Below are 16124 nucleotides of genomic sequence, written 5' to 3'. Positions count from 1 at the left end.
AAGAAGGTAAATGCAGTGTCCTAATGCAAAGCCAAATGAATTTTAAAATCGAATCTGGTTTAAACAGGTTTTCTAAGAGGAATTTTGATTGGTTCCTCCATTAAAAATTAACCAAAATTGGGCATTTATATAGACTATTCATCTCGTATTGTTCGCACAACAGGATTTGATATGTAGTAAAACCACTGAAATGGAGCATAATTTCATTTTTTTAAGGTCTTTCAGTGGAGTGTTTTTGGAAAATACAATGGGCCAGATGTAGGTCACCAAATACCGGTCGGTAACGGCCGATTTCGGCCGTTACCGACCGGTATTTGGTGTTTGAGATGTAGGGGGCCTATATTTTACAGAATCGGTAAATTTACTGATTCGGTAAATTTAAGGATTCTGTAAAATACCGAATCGGTAAATATACCGAATCGGTAAATCTATATGTAGGTGGCACTGGAAACAGTGCCACAGGCCCCTAGGAATTCGTTATTTACCATGCATTAATATTGCGTGGTAAATAACGAATTCCTGTGTACATGCACATCTGTGCATGTACACCTGTGCCATGTGGCACACATACATGCCCTGAGGGCATGTATGTGTGTCACATGGCACACAAGCCTGAATCAGGGGTGCAACAGGGTGTCAAAGTGACACCCTGTCCCCTTTGTAAATTCGGTAATTTTACCTCAAGGCCCATAGGAATCAATGGCAATTACAGATTCGGTGAATACCGATTCGGTATTTACCGAATGTTACAGATTCGGTAAAAAAATCGGTAAAAATACCTACATAGCATTTACCGATTTGTAAATACCGAATCGGTAAAATTCGGTATTTACTAATCGGTAAATGCCATTTACCTACATCGGGCCCCATGCATTTTACTTACACAAGTAAAAAAAAAACATCATGATGCTGGTGGGACCGCCACTGACAGGCCGTCAGTGGTGGTCCAACCGACAGACAGCCCTTTCGGTCGAGTGCTGCATTTGGATGCAGGTGGTGGGGCCCTTGTCTGTCGGGGCACGGACCATCACCTATGCCAAGATCTACTGATTTCGACAGGGTGGAGGTTGGAATTGTGATTCTGAATTGAGGTGGTGCCTGTTTAGGCATTGCAGTCAGGATTACAATGTTCATTTTCCACAACATTTTCATGATGGTATCAGATGGCTTGCTTTTGGCTTTTTCGGAATGAGGATACCTTGCCCTGATATCAAGCAGTTGGGGATGGAGCCTTGAAGGAGGGATGTATTGACAATCCTGGTGCAGATTGACAGTAATGCGGTAATGAATCCCTTGAAAATTTTCGAGAAAAGAGGGTCATTGAAATGGTTTGATGATTTCAGTCTAATTGAGATTTTATGAATGGTGTCTTCATCAAATGTTCAAAAGGTGTTACAAGAGGTGTTGTTTTTGGGGTTCAAACTGGGAGAACATATTGGAAAGAGAGGGGATGGGCAGGGCTGAGGGGGGTGGATAGGATGTTGTTCCAAGGACAACTGCAGGTCAATTCCATGGTTTCTACCTTCTGCAGAAAGAAGAAGGCACATTTCTCACAGCTTGGAAGTGAGTTGGTTTCCACCAGTGTCTAATTGGGTGAACAGTTCGATTGTGCTTTTATTAGATCAAATATTTTTTGGGTTGGTTACTGGCTTGATCAAGTTGGTTTCTGAAAAAGTCTGTTTTTGAAGTTCTGATGCTTTTGCAGTAACTGTTTCTTTATGATCTTGGTGTGAGAAGTTGGCCTGGTATATGCTGTCTACTAATTAAAGAGGGCACCTTGCACCAGTCCAAATGACCCTTATTGATGATTACGTTAAAGATAACCTTTATAGAAAGCTATCCTAGTGGTAGCTGTGGAGAGCCGCCTTCAGGCTAAGTTTTGAAGGAATGTAAAGCAGCCTGTTTTACCAGATCAGAACCTCCTGAATGACCAAATGAAAGGAGACTAAAAAACACACTACATAGAAGAGGGTCCAAGGGCTAGTTTAAAGACTCAGTACTAGATACGCGCCCCTAACACTGACATGAATCACACAAGAAGTATCTAGGAGTCAAAGAAAAGCTCTAATCACAAACAACCATTGACATGACAGGAAACGAGTATTGTGAACTAAATTATTCAGTAACACCATGTGATATAATATAACACAATCCACGTGATTACTCTACTGGGAGACACATACCCAAGGATAGGTGAGAATTTTCCCATCAGTTGTCGATCTGTTCCACCATTCTTACATCATATGGGTTCTCCTTACCCAGGAGTTAGTGCAGACACAGTCACAGGAGTATGAAAGGACTATGAGAGTAAGAAGACCCTGTATTTTTATCTAGTGGGTGGTGTCAGTGTAGTATGACAACTGAAAAAAGCAGTGCAAATAAGTGATTAGTGATAGAATAAAATTAGGTAAGACTGAGTAGAAGTGGAAGTTTTAATGATTTCTCTCAGCTCCCTAAACATAAAAACAATGGTGAGTTAACAGATTTGACAGAATATCTGTTCAGCGAATAGTGGTCAACATGTTTCTGCATAAAAGGAAAGTACCAATGCATTCATCAGGACCTAGATGTTGCTACTGCTGTTAAGTATAGTGAAAAAGATAAAAGGGAATCATATCACCTGTTTTTCAGGTTCAGAAACTCCGCCACAATCCAATTCATGTGGGGTTCGCGCCTCACCTCACCTGGCTGCAGCTCAGGTAATGAGGAGCACCGCTCTATCCGTCGGTGTCTCCAGGCGTTCCTCTGCGCTTGACTGGGGAGGCCCACCTATCCTTGGGTATGTGTCTCCCAGTAGAGTAATCAAATGAAAGGAGAACCATACAAGAGATATATAATATATATGTATCTATTACTAAACACTCTCTATTATCCACTTCATGAGATTAGAGCACAAAGCACACAATATTAAATCACTAGAATGACAGTAAATAGCACAATACACAGCGAGCTTCAGGGGGAGACTGAACCATATACTAAGAAAATGATATAAAACCATGCCTTAACTAGACACAGTGCCTAGAGCATTAGAATCGCTGGGACCCCAAGGAACCACCCAAAGTAGTGACACAGGGGACCCAGGGAGGACAAGTGCAGTGTAAGAACACAGGTGCGAGCTCTGTACAACCCTATGGGAAAGTCGCGGTTGTCAAATTACAGTTTAAGGACACTTTGGAGAGGACTTTAAGCAAACCCTTTGGAACATAGAAGGTTCTAAGGCCAGCACCCTTGTGAGTACTGAGGTACCTGTGTTACCTATCCCAGAGGAGCCGGGTGCATAAGGGTCAAGTGGTGTCGGAACCCCTCGCCGTTTTAAATGGCTTGATGCGTAGAAGTGCTGCTGTCGGGAAGATGAAAAGTGTCCGGTGGAATCCAAGGATGGATCAGAGTTGAGAAGAACCTGAAAGCAGAGGGGACAGAGTCTGGGTCTCTTCAGAGTGACCAAGGGCTCAGCAGACGAATGCCCACCAATGTCGGGGCCTTCAGGTGAGAAGATAGGATGTTTGACTCTGCAGCCAAGGGGACAGGAGATGTCGATGGCAACCAAAGTCTGGAGGTGAGCTGTCCCACAAAGGATGCCGAGTGCTGGGGGGTCAGTGTCCAGATCGAATTCCAACAAGCCTTGGCAACTGCAACCCAGGAAACAAGCTACAGCGAGGACTAGCAAGGTCCTGGGGACTCTCCAAGCAATGGAGATTCAGGGTATATCTTGATCAAACAGGAAAGCCTAAGCAAAGTCAAAGTTCACCAAGGGTGCATCATGGCCACAAGATTGCTCTCTTTATTCCTGAATGGGGTAGCACAATGTTTTGCCGGGGCTACCCAACAGAAGCCCCGGTCCTTGCAGGTACAAAAATACAAATTCTCATGTTCGCAGATGACACGCTCAATATTTCCAAAACAGAGTGTGGACTGCAGCAAGTACTTTCCTGATTCAAAGAATTCTGAAGGGTGTGAGGGCTAATGATCAACACGTGAAAACTAAATATATGGTTTTAAAGAAGCATTGGGTAATAAAGGGCAATGTGTGCTTAAATGATGAGCCCCTTGAACAGACAGAACTTTTGAAATAATTAGGAGTTACCCTAGTTAAGACAATGACCTGGAAGCCCCAGATTGAAACCATGGCCCTAAAACACCATGAATTGGCAGGAGCATTAGCGAAAGAACATAACACTTCTTTAACAAAGCCAATTAGCCCTGCCTTACAGATTTATAACACAATAGTCATAGGCTCAGTATTATAAGGTTACGAACTCTGGAGCTTTGAAAATTTGACTCTGCCCGTTTTAGCTAGAAACAACTTCTTACGATGTATTACAAACCTTCCACAAAACACACCGCTAAAACCCCTGCTCTATGATCTAAGTTGCAAATCCCTAGTTGAGGTAGCGAGATTTTGCCCAATAGCATACTGGTGTAGATTATGGACTACCCGAGAGTTTATACATAATGCCACCCTTAAGGATGTCCTGGAGGTTGATATAACATGCAAGATTAGCTGGTTGCAAAAAGTATGTTGGTAGCAATGGGCCTGAGGCATCTATGGGAGGATCCCATGGGCAATGGTTTCCCCCAAAAAGAGAAATTAAAGAGTTGTATTGGTCTTTGATTAGAACTGATAATATAAGATCAACTGAGAGTTCATTGTTGACAGGGAGATTTTTGGAGTTTAAATTCAGTCCCCTGTATGAGCCCTTATGGGATTTTATTTCAAAACCCTTAGATAGAAGATTATACTTCCAATTTTGGGTGGGCACCCTCCCGTTAAAATCCCTCACATGTAAATGGCCCAACACTGTTGATAGTAAGTGCCAGCTATGCGTAGATCAAATGGAAACTTATTCCCACATTCTTTTAGTTTGACCAGCCTATGAGGCTCCATGGAAAAATGGTTGAGGCCGATTATAAATATATGGACTCTAGAAGCAGCAACCTTGCTGAGAATATCGTGTTCAAACTCATCGGAGCACTGTGCAATATCTGACGCTAAATTCCTGGGTTGAATGTGGGTAATATGCACTAAGATGCAAACCTTATCTGGGGACATATTACATTTTAATCAAGCACACATGATGTTATTCAGAAATCAGGGAGAAGAAGTCAGCCTAGTATAGTCATTCATTAAATAATGACCGCTAGAGTTTGCTGTTGAATCAGTGTTCCAAATAATATAGCACTTTATTGCTAATTTGTACTAAGATGAAGTTTTGGGATGTAACACTTAGGAATATGATAGTCCTAGTCAGGCCCGGCCTGTGCAGGGCGTTATACCGGGGCGATGCAGCGTAGGCAACGAAATTCGTTTTATTCATTTTTTTACTTACCTGTAATGGTCCATATCCCGCATTTTAAAAACCCCCACCCTGCCCCTCCCCCGCCTGACGTCACCGCCCCGGTATAACGCCCTGCACGGGCCGGGCCTGGTCCTAGTGTTAAAAATACGGCAAATGAGCACGATTAACATGGGTTTTCAAATCCTTGTGGCCCAAATTTATGCACCTTAAAGTGGAACTAGGAATGTTTTAATTCACTATTAATCTTGTTAGCTCTATGTATATTTCAACCTAGGATCAAATGATAATTGAATTATTTATAATTTTATGTATGACCTGTTTTTAAGTGAAATCTATATTGATAATAACTGAATGTTTTATGTTCTCATGTTGATGTACTTTTATGATCCTGGAGATCGAAATAAAGTTATGATGATGATGATGATGATGATGATGATGATGATAATTACTTTACTCTGAAACCCGCTTGTTCTTATGGGAATAAATTAGAATCATTTGATAAAAGATCAGCAGCTTGCAGGACAATTCTGGTGAAGAGTTTAGATAACACATCAAGAAAAGAGATAAGGCAATAGTTGCCAGGAAAACAGGAGTTGCACCTTCTTTTAAATGTATGATTAATGAATAACCCTTGACAAACTGCAGGATACTTTTTATGTACAATACTGTTAAAGAGTGACATCTGAGCCTGCAGACCTGCTTGTTTTAGACTAATTATATTCCCATTGATTTCACATTTACCAGGAATAAGTAAATAGCAAATATAGCAAGGAGATTTTTAAACATGCTGCTGTAGGTGGTGCGAATAAATTAGCCAAATGTTTTTCTCCCTGGGTTTTTGACATACAGGGGTCCGTATGTATCTTAGAATTATTGAACTGTTTTGATGCCAATCGCTAAAATTATTTAAAGTCATTGGACTGAAGTGGCACATGTAAATTCTGAATTTAATCTTGAATGCTCTCCTATTGCTTATCAAAGCTTGCACTGGTTGTTGGGGGAAGTTTCTTGAAATACAAACTGCCATAATTCTGTAGGTCAGCTTTTAGTTTTTTAGGCATTTTTACAGTTTAATATTTCACTGTTCTTTTGATTGTTCAGCCCTCTATATGGAAAAATGCTAGTATTTTAAGTTGTATTGACTTTTGCCAGACTCTGGACTACTGTTTACTGTATCTTTAAACAGAAATGAAAATGGCAAAGAAAGATCCACAAAGAAAGTTAAAAAAGGGGGATGAAGCGAATGCATTCATTATTACTAAACAGCAACACACGCAACACCAGATTCATTTTCAACCGTATTGGTCTTCATCTGTGAGGTGTTGCTTGAGTCCTATGGCCCAGTGAGCAAAACTGCAAATGTGTGGTCATACCCATACCACTTAGAGCATCTCACAAAAAGAGATGCAGATGCATAACTTATGAAATTGAATGTGGCACAGAATAATCAGTCACCGGTGACTAGGATTAATCCAACCATTTCATCCATCATTTTTTTTGCTTTCCACAAACATTACTACTGGGTGTTCCTCACTTATTGAACAGTTTGTTTTTGGCGAATGTGATTCCAGTTAGGAGGGCACTATCAAGATATATGCAGGGCACGATTGGAGGACTCACATGGGTAGACGGTGTCTACCCACTATTTGCTCGGGGGAACGTCGTTTCGACTGCCAAGAAGTTGGGCCCCACAAAAATATGCTGAACTCGTTCCAGGGCCATTTTAAAACATAGGGACACATTCAGTAGCACCTGCATGATGTCTGCTTTCGTTCCGAGCAGCAACGTGCATTCAAGGAGGCGGCTTATCAGATTCCAGCTGGATACGTAACAAAGGCCGAAGTTAAGGGGCCATCAGGCCTCCTTTTGTTAGAGTATCCAGGCTGAGAGCTATCTGGAGCCTCATACCAAAATGCAAACATTTGGTGGAGAAGCAAAGGCACACAGCTTGGTATTACTTCAAAAAGTATTTAAGAGAGACATGCTTTTGACTTTATTCAGTCCCTGTGTATACACAGATATGCATGCACTAAAAGAATGCCAGATGTGCTGGTTTGTCACAGTATTTACACAAATAACAATTTAAATACCACTATTTTGTTTTATTTCTTTTATATATTACTTTAAATCACATGTACACATAATACATTGGCAATAAATAATGCAAGTGTGAAAATCAATGGACAGGATTTGTTACATAAAACTGTGAGGGTTACAAGGTGTAGTAGTCCCATGCCCTTCATGGCTCACTGTGCTTATATGAGATAAATTACGATTTATCAGTTGCAAGTAACAAAAGGATCTTGGAGTTAAAAGCATAAATATGATAAATTACGATTTATCAGTTGCAAGTAACAAAAGGATCTTGGAGTTAAAAGCATAAATATGATAAATTACGATTTATCAGTTGAAAGTAACAAAAGGATCTTGGAGTTAAAAGCAGTAACCCGCTGACCTAGCTACATAAAATACAAATCTTTCATCTGCATATTACATGATGTACTCTGCAGCAGAGATATTAACCCTCTATGCTACTTTGATTCAAAACTGGGCGTAGATAAAACAGAGATCTCTCCAGCAAATGCGTTAATCTCAGGAGTTCTTTTTCCATTATTATCATTAATATTCCCTGAGATTTTCTGGAAACACGTAGCTCTCTACAGCAGGTGCCTTAACCCCATAAGATATTTTAAAATGCAGACTTTGCAAACAATTGAGCAGAATAGATTTAATACCATGTTTCTCCTTGTCAACATTTTTGTGGCAAAGTTTTTTTTTTAAATGTATAAATTGAGGTCCAGATTTTGCGACGAGGTTGCATTACTTTTTTGGAACAAGTCAATGACAAATCATCATTTGTTAAATTGCGTAACGCACTCAAAATTACTCATGATGGACCTGCTAAACATATGTGTGAGGTCTTAAGATCTGATGTCATTTCTTGTGATGTCACTTCCTGTTAGGTCATGGTTTGGGATGCCCCTTCCTTGGATGTCACATCCTGCGAAGCCACATGCGCTGTTACATGCTGTGATTTCACACGCTGTGATGTCCCGCTCCAAAATGTCACTTGCATACTGCCTAACTCGGCTAGTCCCCCCAAATCTTTTTTTTAGGACTTGTTCCTTGGATACAAGCACTTGGATTTTGAAACTTTACTGGCTATGTATTTTTTTAATCAATGTTAAAAGTACATGTGTGAGCCCCTGGATTTTAAACCATATTATTGTTATTTGTCTTTTTTCAAGTTTAAAATATTTTTTCATCAGTTTCTGCTCAAAATAAGCAAAAATGTATATCAAAATCCCCGAAGAACAAAACAGTGCTCTACAACATCATTGTTACCATGAAAAGGCCCAAAATGCACAGTTTTACCTATCGATCTCTTCAGCTTATCATTTGTTTTACGGCTCTTGGAAAATTCAAGAAATAAAAAGAATCACTCTCTAAAAGGGTGGATGTTGGTGTTGTACACGCTAACTAAAGATGGTTTCTGCAGGAAAACTCTGAGTTGGAAAGTTTATTTGTGGTTGCTAAATTGATATGTGTGTAAGTTTCTGACTTGGTGCTCAGCAAGCTACCAGGAGAGTGATTTATTAGAGCAATAACACCTTGTTTTAATTATGAAGTGATCAGTGTTGTAATACAAAATGATTCCTCCCCGCCAAATGTGACGAGGGGTCCCTGAGCAGTGCTTAATTCGAGCTGGTGGTTTCCAGTGCTTGGTTCCAGGACTTAATTGCCGGCACTGCCACTTAATTGCTGGTACCTGCATATTTTGACAACTGCCACATGGTGGCACTTTTTGTGTAATTTAAAGATGAGCAGAAAAACAGTTGTTTGTAAATTCAATATACATTCAAAACAATTAATACCGGCCACCCATGCTATACTCAAAGCTTCGGCAGCCTCCACCAGTCTGAATTGTCACACTTGTAGCAGTGATTGTTAGTATTTGCGTAAGTACAGTGGCAATGTGTGGTGCAAACTGAGGTGGCCTCCTGAAAAGTCCCCCAGCACTTTTTTTACACAAATGAAGCACTGCCCATGAGTCTGCCTTATCTCACAGATATACATAGGCCTTAGACTAAATGGGGATCCCTTGAATAGTTGAGCCTGTGTTATGCCGATGGAATGGATGCAATTGTGACATATAAGTAAAGTCACCAATTGAGTGAATGCTTGCAGCTGCCCCCTGCTGATCACAAGTTTAAATGCCAGCAATGCCAACCCAGATGGTAATAAATACTGAGGTGGGTAAATATGCTAATGTTCCACAATAGCTGTTCTTTTACCTATCTTCCTACACAAATGTGAAAAGCAGTTATGTGAGCTTTGACTGTTATCACATCTAGTAGCATATGGAGTTTTGTAATTTTGGCTCTACCCTTACAGCTCATAAATACGCAATATATATGTGCACTTAGCACTGTAACCTTTGTGTCCAAATGCATTTTATGTAAAGTGTTGCACTTAAAATTCTGTACTGAAGTGCATTTCCTGTAGAACTAAAAATTCATATACACTGTGTGCCTTAACCTTATTAAAATAAAATGTAGTCTTTAGAGATTGGATAAATGCATCCTCACTCTGCTAAACTATATTTACTTCAGAAACAAGAAAGAATGATGTAAACGTGTGCACTAATGTTTTCATATCTGAATTCATAATGTAGTTCTCACTTACACCTATATACATGTATTTCCAGTTATGTTTTATTTACTTAAAATGCAACCTGAACCTAAAGCTGAATTCATGCACTGACATATGTCATTTATTTATTGCTGTACGTGCAGATATGCACACCTATTAAATGTGCAATGTTGAATAATTTGTTAAAGGTTGACCTAAGTAGGCTTGTATTTCTTTTTGCGAATAATACTACTTTTCCATTTCTACTTGCACGTCTTTTTCTTTGCAGGTAGGTTCACATAGTTTGTTAGGTTGAGAATATATATAACACTGTACTAGTGATAGAGATTTGATTGTGATTTGAGTTGATTGATGTGACCAGGTTTTATAAAGAGTGACAAATGCCCGAAGGCATCAAGGTGCTGTAGTCACAGACGTCTGCTTCAGTGTAGTGGCAAAATAAACACGTATTCACTGCTAATGGGTCTGCCTTTATGGCAAACAGCCAGGTCGTTAGGGCCTTTCTAAAGGGCAGATGCCCTTTGATCTGAGTCAGAGACTGGGGAAGCAAGTTCCATTGTCTGGCTGCAGCGATTGAGAAAGATCTGCCACTCCATCTCTTCTTTCACACTCTAGGCAGATGAGCCTGAGAAGAGGACCTTGACAAAGAACATGGAGAGCCAGAGTGGTAATTGACAGTCCCTATTCAGTAATGTATCAAGGAGTTTTGGGAACCCAAGGTCAATATTGATCACAAGACTGGTCTGGGAGAACCTGCTAATGTTGCAGCTCACAAAGTAAGAATAGAAAACACAATGGAGACCCTGATGGTGTATTCATGTGGTATTAGCTGGTGTTCTCATAGGTTGATACTGGCCGCTTACCCCTTTGATTTTTTGCTAACTGTGGCTTAAGCTAACACTTATTTCCTTATCCCTAGAAGACTCTAGTCCGAACTTCTGGAATATGGACCAATCCCACATTTTTTTTCTTTATCTGCATTTAACAAACCTTTTTAGACTCCTTTAGATGTAATCACCTTTGATGTTATAGACTCTATATTAAATGAGTTTCAACATTACTCATGTTTGAGGGAGAGGATCGGAGACTGTTAATTCTTTCTATTGCTGTGATTGGACTTTTTGTTTCCCTCATGCTGATGCACCCGAACTTCTTTAGGAGATATGGCTATCCCATTGTTATTCTATACCACCACAACATGGTATTGAGATTCATTTACATTACCTAACTGCTAATTTATTAATAAACGTCTTCACTTTATTTACTTATTCCTTGTCCTTATTGTGTAGGTTACACTGTACATTTTCTGTGTTTGACTAAAGCTAACCCCTTTCACCTCTCAATCGACAAGGAAAAGACCCACTGGAAAATCAGTGGTAAGAGGTTGGCCCAGCATTGGATCACATAGATTGAAAAATGTGTTTTAAAAGGAAAAGTCCTGACTTTATCTGACCCACTGATCCATAAAAGAGATTCATCAATGCCCTAATTTCACTTCCCCCTCACCCTGTACCTGAACTGAGGAAGGTCACAGTGCCAAAACAGGTGCAGCCCCATACTTCGTTGATGTTTACGTTTGCACATGTTTTTAACTGAGAGGAGTTGTTTGTGTCAAATGCCACAAAACAGTCCTAAAATCAGCAATGGACGATGCAGCAGAAAAATGTAACAACACTGAATGTGCAAATATCAATGCACGCCATCCACAGTTCTACACATCCTTGGCATTGAAGATAGAGGGGAGTGGGAAGCACTGCCAGACTGAGGAACCACTAAATCCTGAAGTTTTCCATGAGCGAGCTGAGTCATCAGTCTGGTCTAGAACTTTCCAAACTGATATACATGTCTGCAGGCTCACACCGCGCTGTTAGGTTAAAGGGTCTTGCTTAGTACAAACAGTGGTTAAAGTGGGCGGGATCTGAGGGGTACGACGTGCCCATGCTTTTCAAATTTAAGAAATACAGTTCCCCTACTCTTTGTGCAAAGTCAACTATCCTGGTAAGGCTAAATACAACAGTTGAAATGCTTTCGCTGAAGGCAGTGAGTCTCCTGTGCCATTCTGCGTGGAAAAATGTATATGTGCACAAGTGGTCAATCTAAATGTAAATGGTGATTGGAAGCCGATATTGACTCTAATTGAGCAAACAACTTGAAGCTTTTTGATGACACAGATTCATTCGTTTTCAGTGGCATTGCAATGGAGTTACCGGCTTAACTGTGAAGTGTGTGCTTTTAAAAGACAATTATAAAAAAGTCATTAAAATATGTCACTACATAGTCTGGGTATTACTAAAATCTTATATTTTGGAAGCACTTTATATCTTAAAAATGTTTGCATTTCTTGTAGCAGCCTATCTTATAGCGTTTGAAATGCATGTTTAAAATATTAACTTACATATTCACAGTGCTTTCTGCCAGGTACTGGGACCTCTAGGCACTGAACATATACTATTCACTGTTCTCCACTGAACAAACCAGAACTCACTTCTGGTGCTCTCTGGCTACACACACAGAACTCTGCAGTGCATCAACTAATAGAGATTTTATAAGGTACAATAGTGCATTTCCCACTGATTAACTTGCATCGATTTTTTATTTAAGGTGTGTGTTCTTTTATGAGTAGTAACCTAAAGGTGAAAAACCCAAATAAGTTACAGAATGGTTTTCTTTTAGCCACGCCTTTTACCACGCCCCACGCTCACTCACTCGGCCACCATTGCATGCAACATCACAGTTACCATACTTGCACTTCGACCACTTAGTACAAAGCACTGAAGAAGAACACACATGTGTAAAACTATTTGCAACCACCATTACAATGAACAGACAAATCGCTACTTGGATTAAGGTTAGTTTTATACATATATACGTGAATGCAAATAAGCAATACTCTTCAATAAGGCTATGTAGCCGCTCTGGAAGACGCATCTTCACTTTCTCTAAGGTAAATTTAATGTTGTTTGTTTGTCATACTTTGTGAGTTGTATATTTTTAGATTTTTATTTTTATTTTGAGTGCACCCTCGTTTACTGAGTACCACATAACTGATCCCCACCCCTTGGAATCAACAAATGTTCCTTTTATTGTAGCCTCTCATAAACCAGATATAATCAAATAAGTTGCCGTGTCTATATTCTACTGTCACTGAAAGACATCAAGATGTTCTGCGGTACAAGTCCCATCAACAGAGATGATAAACAATTTTTTATTAAATTTATTTTATTGAGGGAGGGATGCTAAGAGACGTTTTAATGATCAAATTTATTGAACTGCATATTTTAAAAGTTTGTGTTAATACTTTTGGAAAATCGAAACAGTAGTTTAATTAATTAATTTCAATAAATGTGACTTTGACTAAAACGAAGTTACCACCTTTCTTTACTTCAATTAAAAATAAGGCTAAAGCTTTGATTTTCCAAAACGTATTTAAAAGTGAGCAAATGTGCTCATGACGGAGTGTTAACAAGTTAGCTGAGCAGACATTTTATGCGACTTGCCTCAGTCAGATGCCAATTCTAAATACTGTGGCCCTCTACACTACCAGCCTAGGCCAACCTATTGTTTGGGCTCAATACAGAGGACTGTGATAACTTAGGCAGCGAGGTTCGGAACCAACTAATGGGTTTCCGCACGCATTTTCCTCCTGCTCAAACGTTCCCCGAATTAGCAAAAGCATGTGAATTTGTACCCAGATCCAGCATGTTTTGGCCGATTCTGAGCCCCGAAAATCAAAATGGCAATAACTGGGGTCTGTGGACCCAGTATTCTCCACTAACAATTATAGGCAGATATGTTATGGGCCTTTTGTTTTGGGCTTGATCATTAGGAATTCTTTTATGGACAGAGCCAGGGCCAGTCAGTAACAGCCACAGCACATTCTGGAGACAGGATGCATTGAAAACGCCAGTGCTCAAATGTTGCGTCACCAGGTCCTACTCTTTTCACCCCAAGGCGGCTTTGCTGGTTTGCTTTGCAGGCTAGCTTTCATTCGACACCATAAAAGGGCCTTGAGCCCATTAATCATTTCATCGATTTACAATGCTGGTGAAATGGGATATATAACCAGGCTTCAATCAAAAAGAAGCAAGCTAATACTGTATGACTAAATCATCTTAATATATGGGATAAAATACCATTACTGTATGTTATATATTTAACTCAACAGAGAGTTTTAAGACCAAAAAGAGGTATGAGGTCAAAGGGTGAGAATATTTATAAGCTGTTGGGATTTCAAAGTGACTAATGATATTTTTACCTAAGGTAGGGGGTAGTTTATCCCATATAATAATACATGGACATACCATCAGCTCAGTCTTACCATTTGATAAGTGTCCTCCTGTCTGTGATGCAGCAGATTTCTTTTGCAGATATTTATATGGGTGGGAACAAACGGATCAACATGCACTGCAGTTTCATATCAACAAAAAATGGAAGCAGCTAACTAGAAGTCGATTTCAAAACTCCCTTTGTAGTTTAAAATGTGTGGTAACAAGCAAGGGCATTCGTGCTATATGGAGCTGCACTCCAGAGGTGCCCAAGATAATCACCAGCATTTTTATCCAGGTTATGACTGTCAATTTATTGGGATGAAAATGTAAAGCAAAGAGGGACCTCGTAAACTGGCCTCCCCGTTAGTTGTTTAGTTACTGTGACTGTGCAGTTCACCTGTTATCATTGTTGGACTGGGACAAAAAATAGTCCAAGGCACCAAAATTAAAATGGCTCCTAATAGCTAAGAAGTTAGCTGAAAGAAATGGTAATATCAAGACATCAATAAGAAAAAATGGCCCAGAGCTGCTAAAAAAACACATACGCTGATCCCGCAGACCAGCCCATGAGGTCTCTGCCTGGCTGCCCAAAGGCCAGTCCGACACTGCCGGGTATAATTTATGACTATAGAGTAACTATTATTGCAGTCAAGTCATAACTGCATTGTAATAATTTGTTTGCTAGGATGTGTACATTTTCAAATCCTTAACATTTTGAATAATATGTGTAAATCATGTTTCAATATATGTTTTCTAATATATGGTAAAGCGTTATTTTTGAGGTCGTATTGACTGTTAATGTATTGTTTTTGGGGATAGTATACCAGTACAATTAACATTATAACTAACTTCAAGGCTTAGAGGTAATAGTCTAAGATTTACTGTCTGTGGCGCCGGGCCTTCCGTGCTGGTGCTGCTGTGATGCAACGTAGTACATGCAATTACAATTACAATCTACTTAATATACATTAAAAAGGCTAATGCGTGCAAAGCAAAATTGAGTTGAGTCATGCACAGGGGCTTTAGGAAGGCCCCGGCAGCCCTTGACGCAGGAGAGCCCCAAACCCTTCAGGCTCCACCAACCCTTTCAGGGGACCCCTTTCAGTCCAGTATCTGTGCGACATGGGAGGCTCAGGGGCCCCTCATGTTATGTTATGTTAATTGTAGCTTATATAGCGCGTAATCACCTGCAGGTCTCTTAGCGCTTTCTACAGGGAGCCCCCCCCCCCCCCCCGCCTTAGGCTGCGCAAACCATACAAAGCATTACCGGTCTCCCTTCGAAAGGCACCAAGAAAGCGAATCGCCTCAGTTTATTGCTTTCATATCATGAGCTTACCTGGGATAGGGGCGGTCTCATCCTGCTCCTCGCCAGCAGCAGCATGGCGATGATGGTGGAGTAAGTCTGCGTAAGCATGACCAGACCCAAAATCTTCCATGTTTTCAACAGAAAAAAATTCTGGATTTGTGTGATCCTTCATTCAAAGAGGTCTCCTCTGGAGAAGAACGTCACCTAGAGATACTAAGCTAGTGCTTCGCGGGTGCTGTGTCTAAAATTAAATGTGTTGGGGAGGGTAGTTTGTCTTTGCCAACCGTTTTTTTTCTCCATATCAGGTCTGACCAGTGCAGAATGACAGTTTTTTTCCAGCATGTTCCTCGTATCTTGCCCGAACAGTGCAGAATGTCTGAACCAGTTTTTGTTTATCATTTTTCAAAGATGTGTGCTTCTTCATGCTGGCTGGGAGCAGCCTAGAGATTTTACTTCTAACTGAAGAAGTGCGAGTTAAGCACAAACCCAGAGTAGAACAGTATCTGTTGGTTATAGTGTATAATGTGATCAGTTTCAGGTGGTAGACGTTCAAATAGGTTTGGCATAAACACCAAATTGCATCGACTGAGCAAAGAAAAA

At 40.2% G+C, this 16124-nt stretch overlaps 1 protein-coding gene across 1 annotated transcript in view; it reads right to left on the bottom strand.

Moving 5' to 3' along the window:
- The window catches only part of HEMGN (hemogen), a 240913-nt gene extending 225133 nt beyond the window's left edge, over positions 1 to 15780 (bottom strand). Inside the window, exon 1 of the mRNA XM_086961845.1 lies at positions 15555 to 15780. Coding sequence (XP_086817971.1) covers positions 15555 to 15696 — 142 coding nt within the window. The 5' untranslated portion in view covers positions 15697 to 15780. The remainder of the gene's footprint in view (positions 1 to 15554) is intronic.
- Positions 15781 to 16124: the final 344 nt, after the last annotated feature.

Source organism: Lissotriton vulgaris, chromosome 3_1 (genome assembly GCF_964263255.1).
Source record: "Lissotriton vulgaris chromosome 3_1, aLisVul1.2, whole genome shotgun sequence".
NCBI classification, from domain to species: domain Eukaryota; kingdom Metazoa; phylum Chordata; class Amphibia; order Caudata; family Salamandridae; genus Lissotriton; species Lissotriton vulgaris.
The sequence above is the reverse complement of the archived record's forward strand: the minus strand, read 5'-3'. Positions and strand labels throughout refer to the sequence as shown.